At 33.5% G+C, this 21663-nt stretch overlaps 1 protein-coding gene across 1 annotated transcript; it reads right to left on the bottom strand.

Moving 5' to 3' along the window:
- Window positions 1-17540: 17540 nt before the first annotated feature.
- On the bottom strand, window positions 17541-19130 carry LOC132933190 (uncharacterized). The gene is made up of 2 exons (XM_060999507.1): window positions 19050-19130; window positions 17541-18851 (listed from the first exon to the last, which is right to left on the bottom strand). Exons 1-2 carry the CDS (start codon window positions 19128-19130, stop codon window positions 17541-17543), a joined length of 1392 nt encoding a protein of 463 aa, XP_060855490.1.
- Between the last annotated feature and the right edge of the window lie 2533 nt (window positions 19131-21663).

Here is a 21663-nt window from a genome sequence, read left to right on the forward strand (position 1 = left end):
AGCTTAGGTACATATCAATATATTAAGACACAAAAGTCATACTTACAAAAAACATAGTCGCAATTACGTAGATGCATTTAAACATTCCAATCTATCCACCCTAGAAAGTATTTTCACCCTCGCCATCCCTCGTCAATTACTACTACAAAATTGTAATTCCTATTAAAATACATAGATCTAACTATTTTATACAGCTCAAAGGATTACTCGACCACATACACAAAATTATATATTTATGACACACAATATTATGAATTAGTGTAACTAGTAGGTATACTGACTAAGGAGAATAGAGGATATCGACTCTGAGGGTCTTAGACGTCGTCTTTGAGTATGTAGTTTGATCATTAAATGCAAAAATTATACTATCCTATTTCGACTTCACCGTTTATATACCTACTACATTTATTTTAATGTTTGAAATAATACAACACTTAATCTAATATATTCGAATTAAACACAAATATGCTTATACTTACTTTTCATTTTAATATTTTAATTTTTGTGTAAAATAAAAACAACCGTGATATTTAAAAACAAGTTGTAACAATTATAAATATAATAATATAACATATTTATATGTTTCATAACACTTATGTATATAATACGAACTCTACCTTATGTACGATTAACTGCTGATCGATACATTAATATTAAAACACACACACACATAATTGCAAGGGCTATGACCAACACACACCATGGATTAGTAAAGCAGTTCACTATACACCTCATATCTCAATACACACTACGACTATGTATGACTACGATACAGTCACATATTATAATAGAACATAGCTTAGGAATATTATATTTGCGAGTATTATTATTATTTGTCAGTGCTTAGTAGACAATAAACCATAATTATAACTGAAATGGAATCCTAGTAATTTAAATATATTATTTAAGATTCTGATATCTACATATCTGACCCTAACCTATGGTATTTATATCTATAGGATCCTACGATTCTCCCTGAATATATTATATTTAACTGCTCGTCTCCCCGATCATGATACAAAGTTTTTTTATTTATTTATTGGTAATAATGCTACATAAGGTTACACCACAGCCATCTCAATCAACATTCGCCAAACACCCCGCACCAGCACCTACGCAATGTGAGACGTAGATTATTCTAATATTTATAGGAAATTAAATAATTTATATGAAACAAAAAGACACGATATATAAAAAGTATTTTCAATTATTAAAATAATATTAATGTTTACAATAAATATTTACAAGGTTCTTACTTATCCATTAAATGGATTATAAAATTGTATCATTATCTGAGTAACATATATTTCTCGATATTTCAACATCTTCCAGGTAATAATATATAAAAACTTATATGATGCCTCAACCATATTATATATCCAACGGTATATTAATTTTCATATCTCCTTTATACTTTCGAACCAACGAATACATTATGTATCAAACAACGTCTTGATCAATTGTTATGTAACACATCTGAGAAAAACAACATTCATCAAGACTAGTCATGCATTGACATGTTTGTATGCTAATAAAACCTTAACTATTGTTAATCAACAATTGATATATTTTAAGAACGAATGAGAAAAACATACATGTAAAAGCCATATCACTTGTGTAATATTTATTTTTTACATTATGTATCACACCTACCATATTATTATTACACATATACCCCTCTTGATCACTAATCCTTAATCATTACCTATCACTTATTCTTGATCCCTTGATCCTCTGATCTCGTGTTCTATATTTTTCATACCTGTGCATGAGAAAACACATACACGAACGCGCATACAACAACTTACATAATATTATCAATAACCTGACCGACATATATATATATATATATATTAATTCATGCATGTACACGGGAAAAACACACACCATTACCAGTCACAGTCACCACCAACGAAACCCTCCCGACTCGAGCAAAACATATTTTTTCACGCTTACATATGAGAAAACGCATGTGTGCTTACACATCAACAACTTACATATCACTCAAGTGACCGATGCGTATATTTTATCAGCACATACGTACAACAGTCATATCACTTGTATAATATTTTTATTTTACCGTGTGCATACACACAGGCATATAACACGACCGCCATATATTATTGTATAAGTTATAATATCGGAAAATTAAGAACTATTAACAATATCTCTCATTTCAGCAGATACTTTATGCGGTTTATTACCTAAATTTAGAAATATACAATAATTAACGTCACATCTGTAGTACCTATCATACCAACATCTTTATCAATTTAACAATTAAAAATTTTCATATTATTAGTCATTTTCCATACAGGCTCATGCTACAATGTGCATACATGTGGGAACATACATACATTCTTGTTATTGTATGTTTATATACACAATACTATAAGGCTAACCTATCCTGAATAATATTGCAGATACTTATATTTTTAATCAATTATACATACATTGAAATATTGTATGAAATTACATTAGACTAAAATCATAACTTATATATACATACATGGATTATAGGTATATACGAGAAAAAATAAATCTCTTTAAATGTTATTATTGTTATTATTATTCGTCAAGTGTAGTGAGAATTATAATATATATATATATTAATAAGTAAAAAAAAAAATAATACTAACAACTATTATCGACCCATCACTTAGTTCTATAGTTACCTACATGAATACGCGATACCTAGTATATGGTATTATGAAAACCCACATTAAATCATATATACATATTCGATATTACAAACGCCTAAACATATTTTATAGTTAACATAACTATATATACATATAAACATTCATATATATATAGGTACACATCAATAAGTCATCTACATATAGGCATACACATATATTACTCACATAGTAAGCACACACTTGTATACCTATATCCTTACATATTTGATATTCTTATATATTTAAACAGTATTCATACATGCATATAGACACAGTTTTTAATTTTTATAAAATATAAAAATTGAAGATTTTTAGTTTTCAAAAATAGTCAAACCAAAAAATTTGTTTCAAAATAATTGAGTTTCGTTTTTTTTCTTAATTCAAAATATACGATGGACGTAACTCATTATGATAATAACGTATAAACATTATGATGTAGCTTAATTTTTATCATAGTAAAAAGTAATCATAATAAGTTACATCCATCGTATAGTTTGAATTTTTTTATCTCCGATGTCTGTAGCCCAGTACCTCAGTATATAATATATACTGAAGTACTGGGCTACCTACTGGATATTATCTCACTGTTTTACATATTGAGTAACGATATTGTACACTCATCGTACACTCATCTTGGTCGATTAAACAGTAGTTATGAAGAACTCTATTCATAATTGTTAATTGTAACAAAAAAAATAACAAAAATGTATACACTATACTACGTGAAAACTCCAACGTCGAATTTAAAACAAAAATCAATAATAAAATGATGATAAAGTGTATTATTGATAACACAAACCGACAGATTTTAGATAACCGGAGGATAACCGGCCGAATTCGGCCGGTTAAAAATCTGACCGTAAAACATCCGGTAACCGGAGACTTTTTGCATAACCGACGTATGTAAGAACCAACTGTCCGTTAAATATCAGTATAACCTCCGGTTAGCGCTAATCGACACTTAACCGGACATTGTAAGAACGGGCCTTAGCATGAATTATTTATATATATGTTTTGTTTTTTATTTTTTTATTTTTTTTTTTTTTGCAATATGTTGAGATTAAAATGAATATATACATGTAATGAACATACTATATTTTAAATTTATAATTGTATTAGGTCACGACACCATTTCCTTTTTAGCCTGCGCCTTGGATTCCCTGGGAGGGTTAGAGAGGAGAGGTTTTTAATAAGAGGATTTTGGTGAGATAGAAGTCGTGTACGGAAGCGCAAGTAAAATGATTGAGCTTCTTCATTGATGGTTTTTAAGTGAAAATCATTATGCAATGTTAGGTTAGAAACGTATGGTGGTGCATTGGACAGACGACGGAGAGCTAGATTTTGGAACACTTGGATTTTATTGGTATTGGATTTTTTTGCTGAGCCCCAGAGCTGTATACCATAAGTCCAAATAGGTTTTAGGAGGGTCTTGTAAATTAGAAGTTTGACTTTCATATTTGTTTTATTATTTCTCGTTATCAGAGGATTTAGGATGCGCATACGGGCGTTGAGAGTCATTCTTTTGGTTCGTATATGATTTTTCCATGTTAGACGTTTATCAAGATGGAGTCCCAGGTATTTTATTGTGTCCGATGTGGGAATTGGGATGTTATTTAATGTAACAGTTGGACAAATACCCTTCTTGAGAGTAAATGTAGTGTGACTTGATTTGTTTTGGTTTATTTTGATACGCCATTTGTCGTACCAGTTAGACATTAGGTTGAGGTGGAGTTGCAGGTTTGATGAGGCAGCTACCGGGTTTTCACTAATTGATAAGATTACTTTATCGTCAGCATAATCAGCCACCATGGTTTGGGGCGTGGTGGGTTGATCGGCGACATATATGTTGAATAGAGTTGGAGATAGGATGCCCCCTTGTGGGACTCCAGCATTAATTTTGGTTATTTCTGAGTATGCAGAGCGATAATGTACTTGAAAGTGACGATCGGTTAAGTAAGATTTGATTAGAAGAAAGAGCGGGTGGGGAAGAAAACTTTTGAGTTTGTACAGTAATCCGTCATGCCAGACCCTGTCAAACGCTTGAGATACATCAAGAAAGACAGAGGTACAGTAAAGTTTTTTTTCCAGCGAGAAAGATATTGCATCGACAATCCTATGCGCTTGATGAATGGTACTATGTGAGGGTCTGAATCCAAACTGAGTGTTTGGAAGAATATTGTTTCTGACAATATATGGAGTCATTCGTTTGAGGATAAGTCTTTCAAAAATTTTCGATAAGAAGGGCAAGAGACTTATAGGCCTGTATGAGGATGGGTCGTCCAAGGGTTTATCAGGTTTAGGAAATAATATAATTTTTGAGAATTTCCAAAGAATCGGAAAGTAGGAGAGTCTTAGGCATGCATTAAATATATATGTTACCAGTACTATTGCTTTTTTGGGGAGGCATCTAGATACTTCTGCCGTTAATAGGTCGAAACCTGGCGATTTTTTTAAGGAGTATTTTAGGATAGCCTGTTTGATTTCGTTGGGCGTGAAATGTTTTTCAAGATGATTAGAAGTTGAGGGAAGGTCTAAACCAGCCTTTACCTCATCAGCAAATTGGGGTATGAATATGTTATGATGTGGCTGGAAGGTTTCCTGAAGGTGTGCTTTAAGAACTTCGGCTTTATCGGTATCAGAAGAAGGAAGTGTATGGTCAGGTTTATTTAAAGGGGTAAAAGGAGTTTTAAAACTAAGTAACTTCTTGGTTTCTTTCCATAAGCTACCGTCAGAATATGAAAGATAGGTTAGTTTTTGTTCTAGTGTATCCGCTTTGTTTTTAGCTAGGGTTTTTTTTAGGGAGTTAGCTAACTTATTATAAGCGCTTTTGTGTGACGGCAGACGCGTGCGTTGATAAACTGCTCTGGCTCTACGTTTTTCCACAATTAGTGAGCGTATTTGTTCAGGAAGGGGAGTCTGCTTCTGGATTGCGTGCTTAGAGGTGGTTAAGGTATTGGATAATGAGGCTGAGGCTGCTGAGTGGATAAGTTTGGATAAGTTATTGATTGCTTCATCAATATCGTGCTCGGACTTTAACTTAATTGAAAGATCAACTTTTTGGGCAATTATGTTATGAAATGTATAACGATTGGTTGATGGTGAGAAAAGAGAGTGACTAACTGGATTTGTTTGAGGAGTCGCATCGACATTTAGTATTACAGATGAGTGATCCGAGTTTAAGTCTAAAATGTTGTTTACAGCACAGTATAAATTACTTGGAGTTTTTGAAACAAATATGTCCAGAATATCAGGTTTTTTCCTGCGCGATGTTGGCCAGTATGTTGGATCAGGTGGTGCAAGTATTTGAAATTTTTTAATATTGGTAAAATTATGAAAAAGGTTGCCGCGTGGGTTAGTAACTCGGCAGCCCCAGCTTTGGTGCTTAGCATTAAAGTCACCACCCGCAATAAAGTTGTTAGGAAATGTGTCAAAATATTCGGTGAGATTAGTGTCTGTTATAAGGTGCTTGGGAGGGCTGTAAACTGCTGCAATAACAACAGGAATATTATTAAGTGTGATTGAGATGGCACAGGATTGGATATGATTTTGAGAGAAGTTGGTAAGAGGATAGAATTTTATGTTAGTTTTAATAAGTATAGCTGCCCCACCATGTGCTGTGCCGTCAGGGTGGTTAGATTTTAGTAGGTAATAACCTGGAATAGAAATGTGAGAATATTTGGTAAAATGAGTTTCTGATATTAAGGCGATATCTATGCGCTTGTCAAAGAGTACTGTCTGGAGTTCATTAACATGATTTTTTAGGCCGTTAGCATTAAACAGTAAAATAGATAATGAGTTATTAGTGTAGGAATTAATCATTGTTTTTGTTTAGGAGTGAAGTGATAACTTGTGTCAGGAGAGCAATTAATGGGTTGATAAGAGATTTTAGTTCACCTACAAAGGAGGACATGAGTTGAGTTAGGTCGGAGGGAGCAGAAGGTTCAGGTGATTGACTAGCTGTGGCCTGTGCATAAGTTTTTGTGGGATTAGATTCATTCTTTTCCGCAAGAGTAGCGAGTGGGTGGCTTTCTTTTACATTATAAGGTTTAACATTTGGTTTAATAGTATCATGTAAAAATTTACTTTTATTGGTCGGCGTTTTTCGGCGTTGGAGTTCCTTGTAGACGCTGCAACCACGGTAGTTGGCTGGATGATCTCCGGAACATAATACACATTTGGCAGGGGAGTCAGGCGACTTAGTGCATTCGGAAGATGGATGATGCGCGCTGCATCTGACGCAGCGTGCTGAATAACCACAATACGCCCGGGTATGGCCGTAATCTTGGCAATTTTGACATTGGCTAATTAACTTAGGCTTGTATGGTTCTTCAACCTTAATTTTTGTGTGCATAAGGGAAGATAATTGGTAGATTTGATTAGAGTGTTCGGTAGGTTCTAAATCGACGAAAAACAACGTGAGAGGGTGCTTGCTGGTCTTGTGTAGGACATTCGTGACTTGTCTGACTTCGAAGAGGCGCGCCTCGAGTTCAGATTTTATTAGTTCAACTGGCGTAGTAGGGTGGAGATTGCGGATGACAATCCTCGTGGGTTTGTCCTCGGCGAGTTGGTATGTGTGGTATTTAGCGTTATGTTCTTTTAAATAATGTATTAGAAGTCTATAAGATTCGGGATTGGCGGTCTGTATTTTTAAGCGGTCTGTGGTGGCTTTGCAATTGAAGTTATCAACTCCTATCAACTCAATTAAAGTTGTGCAGAAGCCAGGAAAGTCATTTATTCTTTTCATAAAGATCGGGGGAGGTGGTTTGGCACGGGGTGGGGTGTCGAGATCTTCAATTATCATGCTTGCGTCAAAAACCGGGCCTGTAGGTTCGGTGACCTTAAGTGGTTCGTAGCGATTTCGGGTTGAGAAAGAGAGTTTTTTGGTTTGTGGCTGAGAAGTTTTATTAGAAGTGGAGGTGGAAGAGGTAGATGATGAACTTGAAAGGTTTCTTTTACCTTTCTGAGTAGTCCAGTTTCCATTTTCAGGGCGGTTAGTGATGTTGTGTTGGTTGCTGTGACCTGGGTTGTTCATCTCCGAGTTTTGTGTTTCTGATTGTTTATACGTATTTGCCTTGGGTTTGGATTGTAATTTAGTGTTGGTGTTTTGTTTGGTTTTTGTTATCGGCATAATATTAATGAGCGAGCGGCGGTGGGTGGTTGTGATTATAAATGTAGCAAGACCGCCTGACGGCGGTCGGCAGATAAGATAACCGCAATGAAGCAGTTACGTAACACAACGGCTTACGTGTAACAACTATAGTGCGTTTTCGCACTTGATCAATATTATACGCACTGCCTAACAGGCAGTTGAGCATGGAAAGTTTAATAAAAAAAAACAAAGTTATTATATTAACGGAAGTTAACACTGTTAGTATAAGTAAAACGCAACTAAGCATTGAAACTAGCGTTCACTAATTAGGTAATTAGGAAGAGCGGGAGCGCGAGATACGTGCGTATCAGTCGGCTGCCACCGCGGAACTGGTTACATACTTAAAAAATTAAACTTACTTCTTTTAAAAAATTGTAGCTGCTTAGCACAATTATGCTCAACTCAATCTAATAACAATCACAATTTAATAACGGCTCGTGAATATTCCCAAACATTTATATCTTTAAAATACCCTAATAAAATATTTTGTTCTTTGGTACAAAAAGTCATTGACTTAGTAAGTGAAAAATTACCAACCATATGCCATACCTTAAATTTAAAATCCACTCTTATAAATATAGTATCTAAACTTATAAATTTAAATATATTAAAATGTCAGTTACATGAACAAATGTTTGGTCAAATATTTTTAAATTTTACTATTACATTTTTAATATACAATTGGTGTAACAGTGTGAACAAAATTTTAAATGGCAAACAATCTATAAATAAAAATGAAAACGATCCCATTAAAATTTCAGCTTATGAACGTTATGTCAAATACTCAAAATATAAACACTTAAAAATCAGAAAGTTTTAGAATATCTTTAATAACCAATTTTAAATACTCTTTTATTTACATAAATAATTTAATTCAAAATCATAACAACTTTAATTAAAAAAATACTATAATATGATAGTTTGTTAAGTTTGCAATTTATTATTATATACTTATGTACTTAAATATTTATTGATATAAAATATATATAGGTGTTTTATATTTAAAAATGCTTAATTTATGATAATTTGTTAAGTTTGCAATTTATTATTATATACTTATGTACTTAAATATTTATTGATATAAAATATATATAGGTGTTTTTTTTAAAAATGCTTAATTTATGATAATTTGTTAAGTTTGCCATTTATTATTATATACTTATGTAATTAAATATTTAATAAAACAAAATTTTGTTGATAATTTGTCATTGGTATCACTTTCCTTTAGTTAATTCTGAATTTACGGGGTTAACGGCATAGAAAAGAATACTAACGTTAACGGTTAACATTATTTAACGTTAAATATTTTCCTTTCCAAAATCAATTTCTTTGGTATCATATTGTTTATAGGTAATTCAGAGTAATATTTTCAAAATGGAATGCCACAAACATAATTTATTTTATAATATAGGCAGGAAATGAAATAAAAACGCATAGTGGAAGTGGATTAGTGAAATAAAATGGATTGTCTGTTAAGAATCCATGTCACTACACTTAAATAAATTATTTTTCTACTAATCACCGTTCCGGTATGCGGTGCAGTGGTAATCCATAAGAATTCGGCGCGGACGAACAGAGTTCGAATCCCATCCGACCATCATTTTTTGATTTTTTTTTCCATGTTAGTTCTTCCATCAAACACGGACAGCGCTAGTGTGCTACCTAAAAACATTAACATTGAGTTTCCGTTCTATTTAGTATTCTTTTCTATGGACCCGGCGACGGCGGTGGTCTTATGCCGGCGGCGGAGCTTTTTATTGTTGAGTGGGGCAGGTCAGTGTCGTCATATTGCGGGAATACATCATATTTTCGGGGTGTACAGCATTGTTCCACCGGTGCGGTGCCGCCGGACGCGACGAAAGCGCCGACAGCAACGGCGGCCGTGTGTGGCGACATGTGGACACCGTACACTGCGGGTTTGTTGGGGCCAGGGGACAATTATTACATAATACTGCGGTCACTTCTGCATTAGCGCGCGATAATCATAATAATATATAACTAAGGTACGCTCATTAGTGGCAATATGGGTACAGGTATGTTTGTGATATAATAATATTAATGCAAAAAATGCTGTGACGTTACAAATTACATATCAAATATTGTGTATCAATTTTCCATCTTATATTTTGAAAATATTTTATCTCCAAATATTTAAACCCGTATATAGTCACAACATTTTCAGACTCATACATATTAAATATTATACATCAATTTTCACTAATGTTTTGAAAATATTAAAATAATATATTTATACTATTTTTTATTGTTATCGAATTATAATTAAGTTAACTATTATAAGTTATATAATTAGCTGTATATGTATAGTTATAAATTATAACTATATAATAGTATAAGTAAAGTACCTATACTAAACGTCTCAACGTGTATTTGAATTTTTTTTAATTAAATTGTATTGTATCAAATGAAGTATAAGTGTAGTAGGTTATTATTATATTAATCTATAATATGATATAATGATACTTTATAAATTGTTACGACAAATATAATACCAAAATATAAAATTAATAGTGATAACTAGGGCTCGGAAGTTGTAGGAGCTAAAAAAGGTAAAATATGCATGCAAATATGCACGAAAAAATTGCAAAAAATGCATTAAAAATGTTAAATATGCAATAAATATTATTCTGAATTCCAAAAATTAAATACATCAGTGATGTTGTTTACAAATTAATCATATACATAAAAATTATTTATAACTAAAAAAAAGTATAACTGGTTGGCATTTTGACATCTTATTGAGCTGAAAATAAAATTAATAATATTTTTTCAGTATTTTTTAAATTACGAAAAAAATACATATTTTCTAATACCTGTTAAGTTATTGCATTGAACCACCAATATTTTCTTAAGATTTTCTATTTCAAATGAACGACGATTATTCGATAGAAGATTTTTATATCGAGAAAACGATCTTTCAACGTCAGTTGAAGTCATCGGTGCATATTTATAAAACTTTAAGTCATCGCCTGTCAACTCTTCCGGAAGTCCATTGATTCACTATCTCCCGTTAGTATCATAGAAATCTTCATCATAGTCTCGAAACCGCGATTTTTTTCCAATACATATCTTAACTTCTTCTGAATGGCAACTCCTACTTCACTAGTTACCTCTTCTATTTTTTTTTTAGTTTGTGTAATTTCTTTTATTGTTTTAGATAACTCGACCCTTTGAGTTTCAAGTTGCTTAATTTTTGTCGGTAAAAACCCGTAGTTTGAATCTATAAAAATTAAATTAGGTTCCATTGAACACTGGTTGACAAGGTTTTGTGCTTTTTTTATTGATACAGCATCAATAGGATCGAGCTGTCTCACTACATCACGAATTTTACTAAAGTATTTGCAATAGTAAGATGTGGCCTCAATCCAAGTTCCCCAACGAGTTAAAATCGGCTCTGGAGGAAGAGGTATTCCAGGATTTACAGTTTTAAATAATACAGTTCGTGAAGGGGCTTTTAAAAAAATTTGTTTTACACTTGACACTAATTTGTCCACTTTAGGGTAATTTACACGAACTTCCTCTGCAACTCTGTGCAATCCGTGCACTAAACATGTTACGTTTATTATTTTAGGATAGAGAACTTTTATAGTGTCGCCTGCCTTTTTCATGTAAGGTGCTGCATCAGACAAAAATAACAATACATCGTTGTGGCGTATACCATTAGGCCATAGTAAAAACATTGCATTATCAAATAGTTTTGTAATTGTAGAGTAATTGGCTTTTTCAAGTACTTCCGTTGTCAAAAGAAATATTTTACCAGGACCTTCCACATCAGTGGTTTCGTCGATTGACACCAATATTTTGTTTCCTGTAATATATTACCTTATTTCCGACATACATTCGTCATAGCAGTCATTTATGTATGTTTTTCTTAAAGTACTTTCACTAGGAACAGCGTGTAGTGTGTACTTTTCAAGAAACTTTCGGAATTCGGTGTTAGAAATTTTGTGCACAGGAATATTTGCTGTCATTAGTGCTTTGCACAAATCTTTAGAAAATACCGACTTTTTGTTGGATGCAGTAAACAATTGCTGAGTATATTCTGAGGACTTACTTTCGACCTTTCGACGAGCTGCTAACATTTCATGTTTATTTGTTTTCAAATGCTGCGTGACCGTAAATTTTTTGTCTGCATTTACTTTAACTGAACATACTTTACAAAATAGTATATCGCCATCAGTTGAAAACACGTCTCCATATTCTCTTAAATATCTTTGTAAATTAATGTCTTTTGGCATTTTAATAAAATCGAAATAAATAATTAAATATAAAATCTCAACTCCTACAACTTTCGAGCCCTAGTGATAACTATAATTTTGTAGTTAAATAATTAAAAAGGTGGGTAAGTGGATGTCTCTCTGCTGTACAGTAGGTTACAAGTGGGTCACTGTAATGTATGGTGTTAAATCTGAATTCAATGATATTATATCATCGTATAAGAAAAACGATTCTGAGTGAAAACGGTCAGTCAGCCTATGATGATATTACCAAGTATATTTGATGATATTATTGTGAATAAAGTAATTTATGTATAACCTATTTACGAGGAGCCTTGATTTCAATTTTCAATCCTTATAGCTATAAAAGTTGAACATTTTATAAATTTACATTTTAAATTTGATAAATTTTGTCAAAATTTGAACTTTAAATGCTTATAAAAAATAATTTTGCCTATGTATTTTCAATATTTTTCAACTGCTATTGTAACAATATATCAGGAGCCTTGCATACAATTTTCACGCTTTTCTACCCAACAAATAAAATTTTATTGATATTTATAGAAAAAAAAACTAAAAAAAATTGAGAACTGATAATGTCCGTTAACAGCTCAAAAAGAGTAATATTATTTTATAAATTTTATCGTGTATAGAAAATATGCTCATATGAACATTCAGTGAAATTTTCAAATATCTACATATCATAGGTTTTTTAATTACTACATAATAAGAAAATCGTTACACATAAAAATTTAATTTGACTTTTTTGTAGACATTATTTTTTTTTGATAAAGGTAGATAAATAAACTTATAAATAATCTCGTATTACATTTTCAAATCTTAGATCGAAAAACAAACATTTTTATGAATTTTCAACACAAAATAATTTGCTGATTTTCGTGATTTTTTCGTATTTTGTCAATATTTGAACTTTAAATGCTTATAAAAACTGTGACTAAGGATTTTTAATATTTTTCAAATGTCATTGTAACAATATATAGTAAGAGCCTTGTATTATATTTTCAAGCTTTTTTACCCAACAAATAAAATTTTATCGATATTTGTAGAAAAAAAAACTAAAACAAATGGAAACTGAAAATGTCCGTAAACAGCTCAAAATATTTGGAAAATGTTATAGTGTAGAGAAAATGCTAATATAAACATTCAGTAAAAATTTCATGTACCTACGTTCATTTTTTTTAGAGTTACACCAAAAACCAAAATCGATTTTTTCGAAAACAGATTTTGCGTAAAAATTCCCGTTTTCCTTAATTTTTCTTTTGTTTTTCACGTCGCTTTTGAAAACTACTGGGAAATGTTTACTTTTGACCCCCCAAAGTACCAACTAGATTCACTTTCCTATCAGAAAAGTTACTGTTGAAGAAAATCCAAGCACTTTTACTGTCCTAAAAGGTGATGATAGACACAAAAAAAAATTAAAAAAATCACATCATTATATGATTATTGTAAAATCAATACATCCATCGAAGCGATTGCATTGAGCGAAGCGCTTAGAATCTAAAAATGAATTATTATATAATATTTTATACAATTAAGTTAACCTTATTTTCTATTCTTATTTTAATCAATCTTATTAAAAAATTAGTACAAATTAAACAAACAAATTTTTTTTTAATCTATATAATAGTATTATTATTAAATAGCTTGGTATACCTATACGCATGCCAATAGTTTATTATATTGTATTTGAACTTATAAATGTATTTATTGTAGTATTATTGTATTTATTATAGACCGTTATAGGTATTATAAAATATAGTGTTGAAATTATTATTATATATGTATATAGTTTTGCCAGGGATGCTTATTGACCAAAATGCCTCAGTTATATGATTTAAATTTAAATTTAAAAAAGGTACCTATATAGCTACAGTGATAAAATTGAATTGAGTCCATGCTACTATTTTATGTGTTTGAATTGAGTCCAACTTATTATCATTATAATTTATATCTTTCAATTGAGTCGATTCAATTACTGATCTGTACACGTATAGATAAAAATAAGATAAAATGTCATAATTATACCTTATAAGTTATATTACACATAATTATTATTATTTTTAATTAATTGACTCTGTATACTTGTTATCATTACGATTAAAATAACAATGTATATAATCACACATAATTATTATTATTTTAAGTATTTTTTAAATAATTGACATTTATACTTATTATTACAATTAGAAACGCTAATAGGTTGAATAGGGACTCAACTCGAACCTAACAATATTGGTCGGACTCAACTCCGATAACCCAAAAGTATTTGCGGGACTCAATTCAATGTAGTTATCACATTGCTATACCTAATTTTATTTTTTTTACCAGTTCAGGCGGTCTATTACATATATATAATATACAAAATATTTATAAGACTTTCCGCCTTCCAATCATAGTCTGCCTCTGGTCAAACAAGACTACGGCTATATAGCTATGGTTATGTAACTATATTATTACACAGACGCACGTGCAACTATACTTAAAATTTGAACTACTGTGAATAGTGAATAGGTGCATACAGTGATTTAGTAATATTATGTACTAATTGGATAGTGTTCTGATAGAGCAATTTTAGTAAAAAAAATATAAATATGATTTAAATAAAATGTATCTAGGTACCTAAGGAAGTATGTCTTCTAAGATAACAAATAGATAGATCGGACAAAATGGCCTGGCTAAAAAATTGAAAAATTCGTAAAAAATATAAAAAATGATTTGCAATTAGTCAAACTCGATTTGCAATTAGTTGCAATTAATTTGCAATTATTTGGCGGTATTTTGAAATGAATCGGACAAAGTGGGGGGCTACATGAAGTTGCCCCCCCCCCCCAATTTTGAATTTGAATTTACTCAAAACTGGATGATTTGCAATTAATGAAACTTGATTTGCAATTAGTTGCAATTAATTTGCAATTATGTGGTAGTATTTTGAAGTCATTCGGACAAAGTGGGGGAGGGCCAACTTCATGTACATGTTCTAGGGTTGTGCTTTACCTTAGTGGTATCTTTTGTCACTGCTGGCGGGGTGACTGGTACCAACATATCTGTGTCTGCTTCTCTGGGAGCCTTGCTACTGGCCGCGTCGGCATATGTTTGCCTAGGCCTATCGCTGTTGGCAAGTTCCTCAAGACGTTCTTTGAGGGCTAGGTTCTCCAGACGGAATTCCTCAATCTCCCTGCTCTTTTCTTGTTGAGCTTTTGAGAAGGTGTCAAGCAGACCCTTGAGCTCATTGGCACTAAATTGCGTTATACCATGCAGTCTGCTGTTCTCCATGCAGAGATCTGTGTGAATGTCTCTTATAGTCCTTAGTTTGGTGCTAATACCGTCAGCGGCTCCAGCTGTAATCTTCTTAACCCGCTCCTGGATGACCGTTTGTTCGATCCACCCTATGCGCTTGGCGTTTTCATCCTGCCTGTGCTCTCGTTTGTATGAGCCCGGCCCTGGTCTGTTGCCATGGCACCACTTGCACTGGCGTTTGTGCCATCATCAACGTCATTGGCGTCAGATTCGGAGTCTCCTCCTCCTCTTAGCCGAAGTACGTCATTTCCAATATTCGTTATCTTCCTAATCCTGTAAAGCCGTTCCGTTGTCGTTTGCGCATTTTTGGTACCTCCATTTGATAAGGATCTTGGGGACGAGTACCTCTCCCCACTGCTCGCAGTGTTGCCTGGATTCCAATCAGGCCGTTTATTATTTTGTGGTGTGATATTCATGTTAGTTTTTAGGGGGTTGCCCCTGGTAGCCCTGCACCCTCTGGCCGCCGGCGGGCTAGTTCGGCGGTTGCATAGCCATGCCTGGGGTTAGACTGCCCGGGTACGGCCTTCCCGGACAGTTGAAAACCTCTTAGCGACCGGACCAAGGTCCGGCCGGGCGGGGTCGCCACGACAAGGCGGGTTTTCGTCGACCCCGTTTGTAACGATAACAGTTGATAACAGTTACCAATTTTTATAACAGTTTAACATCACTAGTAGATTTACTAGCGCCTCCGGCGGCATTTTATGCATGCTCTCTTTTTATTTTATCACACTATATTACGGGCTACGTGTGTGTGCCTATGTGTGTGTATGCGTGTGTGTGCAACGGCCATGGACGGCGGCTCAAACTCGCTTGCGCTGTATCTGCTGTGGGCTGCGGCGGCGTCGGACGTAGTATTAATAAACGATAACGGCTATCGCTGATTTGCCAATAAAACTATTATAGTTAGATTAGGTATCTACTATATTTACTAGGCATCTACTTTATTTACTTGGTAATGTAGTACTCTCGTGCTACACTTGTACACTTTAATTATTTAATGACGTGCTTCGATGTCCTGTTGTTGATAAATTGGTAGAGTCACAAAGGTATGTTTGGAAATAGTAAATAAATTCAAGATTGTATTATACGTTAAACAGTAAGTTTAATAAAATAATGTAAAATAAAATAGTCACAAAGTAAAATAAATTTGCACTTAAAATATGTAGGCAGAGTTTACGCTCGGTACCTGAGAACTACGTGCAGTAAGCTAGTAAAAAGTAATTCTAAATCTATGTACTAATTTAATACCCTTATATACACATGACCTCTTATCCGTGGCGTGACCCCGACAAAGCCACCGGATAGGCTCACTAAAATACATGCATAGGAGTTGTTTACGCCGAATATTCATGAATAAGCACTAGTTACAAAAACATTTATAATTAATGTAATATTTCATATTACGTTTTTCTCAGTATCCATGAATACGCGTTTCCTAATCAAAAAGGCCAAAGGACAAAATAATATGTAAAAATACCTAATACCAGGAAACGTCAACTATACGAGTAAACATGGTTTACTACAGTAACTACCATACTCGCGTTTCGTGGAAGTTCTGTACAAGAACTTTTCAAAATTTTAGTATTTTTAAAATACCGAATCGTCTCAACCAAAATTGAGCAAATTCTACTCAGGCTGCGTAAACGTGTTTTGTCTATGTCGTACGTGTGTTGTACGGAGACAACAAATATTATGCGGATGCAACATCGCCTTATAACATCGTCTATACTCTGTTCAAAATAAGAAACCTAGACGGCGGCTAGCTACTGCGCAGGGGCGTGGCTAGACAAATAGCACGGACATAAATCAACGCCACCGCAGCGCTTCGGCGGGAGCGACTCATTAGTCTATCTTTGATAAGTGACATGAACACATAACTTAAAATGCATTGTATACCTGTTCACGCCGTGCGGCGAGGTGTGTGTGCGTACTTCTCCGTACGTTAACACGTTATACAACCAATTTATTTTATGTTTTCTAATTTATATTATGTTACCTTTTGTTTCAATGTATATTTATATTTTTTCTCTTACCAGGTGTAAAATACATACGATCGTAAAAAATAAAAAAACAATTTTTAATTTTTAATAAATATATTTTAATAAAAAATAAACAAAAATAAAAAATATATGATACAATTATATTATAAAAAAAAAGTTAGTCAGAAGAGTCATTCGATGTGTCTCCTGTAATGGTTAGCACACATGGTTCCATTCCATCAATAATCTCGTCCATGATGTCGTCAACTTTCCAAATCTTGTTTTCTTCATCAATCACGTGCTTGATAAAATTTTGCCAATTTTCTGGTGTAACTCTGTCAATTGCCGTGTTGAGAAGTCGGCGGACGTCGTCAGCCTTAAATGTTGTGTTCTCCCGTTTGACGTAGCCTTTTACCATCGCCCACGCTAGTTCAATTGGATTGAATTCGCAGTGGTACGGTGGTAATCGGAGAACGGTGTGCCCTGCGTTGCTAGCCAAGTTGTCGATAACATACGATTTCTCGCGTGGTTTTAACTCCCGCACCTTAGCTAAAAGTTCAGCCTTTAACATCGGCCTGTCGAAAGTAACTCCTTTCGCATTAAGCCACTCCAATATTACGGATTTTCTTGCACTTGAAGTAGGATATTTTTCGGTTTGGACTGAATGGTAGGGTGCGTTGTCCATAACAATAATAGAACGAGGATCAAGTCGAGGAAGAATAGACTGAAACCACTCTTTGAAATTATCGCCGTTCATTTCATCGTGGTAGTCAGTGCTATTCTTTTTGGACTCGAAACATAACAGCCCACCCTCGAGGAATCCTTTGTCTGAACCGATGTGTAACACAATCAACCGTTTCCCCTTACCAGTTGGGTTTGTCGGCCCGGTTGTTAGACCCTTGTTGAATGCATCGTGTTTGGACCGTACCGTTTTATCTATCCACACCCGGTCTACACAATCACCTGCGTTCAACCACGTCTCATCCAAATAGTAAATCGATCGACCTTCGTTTCGATACTTGCAGATGTCATATAAATATTTGCGGCGCCAAACAATCAAGTCTTCTCTCTCTGTCAAGACACTGCACCTTTTCCTCTTTGTAAACACAAAATCCAATTTCTTTATAATGTTGTACAAAGTAGTACGCTTGAAGTTAGGGAGCGACGGATCTTCGTTAACTTCAAACAAAATTTTGTCGATTGTAGGGAGTTCACGACGCAACCAAATTGAATGGACCTTTTGCCGAAGTCCATTGCGGTCCAAATCATCGATCTTATTAAAAAGCGATGTTTTTACTCGCTTCGTGTTTGGAGAAGTCACAGTGTTCTTTTGCTTATACTCGACGATAGTTTTCATTATTGTATCATAACCTATACCCGTGGCTTTTGACAGATTGTTATACATATCACTGCATGTAATATCTGGAGTTTTCATCAGAGTATCTTTGTACATATTAACAATGATACTCTTTTGTCGACTGTGTACATACTGCAAAAAATAAATAAATGTTAACACACATCGAAGACGAATATTTCAAATGGTAATTCTTTAGTATGTGAGCACCAGTCTACTTGCTTTATCCATATTATAATTTTACACATAACTCAATTTTCACATACTAACAAATACCTTTCAAATGTGTGATTATTTGGCATAACCAATCAATAAAAAAAAAGTTTAACTTACTTTTCCTTTTGGATTTTTTCTTATTGGAGAAATAACTTCGTCTGGTTCAACAAGATTGCGGTTTTCACTGTGCTCACTCATAGTAAAAGAATTGTAAGTAGAAATTGCGAGGTTAAAAAACGGAGGACGTTGTAACGGAACTAACACAAATTCTACAATGAACAATATTATTTGAAATTCAACGGAAAGGCGCGTACATGCGAACACCTGCCACCAGCTGCGTCGCGCGTAGTCGGCCGAGCTGGTGAGCAGGTGGTTGATTTGGTGGGGAGAACAATGGGCGTAGCCTGACCGCCGCCGACGAAAACTGGTCGCCGCCGTCTAGGTTTCTTATTTTGAACAGAGTATAGTTTGGACCCTTGAATAAAGCCATAACGAGCACATCCAGCATGGCACACGATAAGCCGATCTCCTTTTCCTCTTGGAAATTTCAATCCTTCAGTGCCGTGTTCATTTTGCCAAATCATCGATCTCGAATGATTTTGATTAACCCATGTCTCGTCAATATAAATAACAGGGCGATCATCCTTCATCTCGCGCAACGTACAAATTTCTCGAAGAAATTTACATCAAAGTGCAACGATGTCATTTCTCTCCATCAAAAATTTACGGCCATCATTACACTTCTTATAAGAAAATTTCAAATTCTTCAATAAATATTGCATGGAGCGTAAGCATCCGGAATAATTGATTTTTTGTCTTAAAGCATTTAGTTTCAATTGTGCAGTTGGATACTCACCTCGATCGTAGAACTCGTGCACAGTTCTCCTAACGACATCAGAATCAAAATCGTCGAGCTCCGACACAATTTTTGCACGTTTGTAACCTTTGCGTGGAGACTTAAATAACATAACTGACGTTGATTCTTCGGTTTTTTCTTTTGCTTCGGAGCAAATACGTCGGACAGTGCGCTCTGACACATGCTTCAGCAGTACGTATTTGTGTGTTTTTAAAAAAATCGGCGGTTAAATTTGGTTGTGTTGACAGTTGTTTTAGAACAACAATTTATTCAAACAGAAACACAAAAAATACACAAAACACTGGTACAACACACTGTCGGTTACAAATGTCTGTAGCATAATGCACAAAATCAACAGTATAAACTACCCACTACCCTCCTGTTAAGACCCCTCCGTGTTACGATCCCTCTATACAATACATTCCAGTTCTCCAGCTAAAACTGGTTTTCAACATCGCATAACAAACGTCAAATTTATTTATCTTTATCTGTAGCTAGACAAATGTGTATACAATTATCTGTATCTTATCTAGATATAGGTTTTCATTATTTATTCTCAACACTGTATGCAACCACATAGATTATTCTTTTCCATTCAATTAGTGGCTGTTAATTTTTAATATTACCATATTAAGTTGTTTTTTTCTATAATATAAAATTAGTTAGAAGCAGGATTAGCTAAATTAAAAAATAAATATTTGTAATATTACATTTTGTATTAAAACATTTTAAATTGTATTTGTGTTAAGTTGAATGTGATATTACTCTTCCAGAATGTATATAAGAAGATGCAGGTTTACTCTTGTTTTTTCTGCGTTGATATTTTAGCCAGCCCCCCCACTTTGCCCGATTCATTTCAAAATGCTGCCAAATAATTGCAAATTAATTGCAACTAATTGCAAATTATAAGATGCGTTTTAATTCTGACAATGGTTTCAAATCTGTCTGTTTCAAATCAAACTGATTTCATAGACCAAATTTTAGTTTTCATATCGATGAGATAATAAGAATTCCATATTTTACTATCTTAATAATTAATTTGAGTAGTATTTCCTCTTTTCTTATTATTTTATAGTATAAAGACTAGAGTTAATATGTTAAACCACTATTTATTAATTTAAAAGTTAAGGTTATAACTAAAAAATGTTTGTATCTAATCGAAAATAATATTTCTAATATCATATTGCCATGAAAGGAAATAAACAATTATATAGGTATTACCGTGGTTTATGATAGACCTATGGTTAGACCTGCTATACTAATATTTGTATGGATGCTGTTTTGGTTCACATTTATTTTGAAAACCAATATCATACTACTGCATATTTTGAATGTTTTTGTGCATGTGTCATTATTGCATATTTTGTAATTTTCATTATGTATTATATTAGCGTTATAGGTATTTGGATACTTTTAAGTGCATATAATTCCGGTATATATAGCTATTAACTGTGGCTTTTTGTTCATCGATGTGTTGTTTGTCGTCTCCGTGTTGCCGGGCGGCGGATGGGTAGAGGTCGTTTCCCAGACGTACACGCTATATCGGATCGTCTTCAACAATTATTACCTATTAGGTACTATTTAATATTTATTACCTATTAGGAACTATTTTTATAAATACAATTCGAATATTATTTCGATTCAATTGTTATGCAATTATTCGTCGTCGATAGCTGGGCATTTCAGTTTATTTATGTTAACTTGTTATATCCAGGGGTGGATAGGTAGTATTTTTGTTACAGGGAAATATTTTAAGGGCCCCCCAACTAAAAAAAAAAATTTGCTCGCTTCGCTCGCATTACCTACATAATATCTTATACAACAACTTTACTTACGATATATATATATATTGTTACAAAAACTATTCAAATCATT

The sequence above is a fragment of the Metopolophium dirhodum genome, chromosome 1, assembly GCF_019925205.1.
Source record: "Metopolophium dirhodum isolate CAU chromosome 1, ASM1992520v1, whole genome shotgun sequence".
Classification (NCBI taxonomy): Eukaryota; Metazoa; Arthropoda; class Insecta; order Hemiptera; family Aphididae; genus Metopolophium; species Metopolophium dirhodum.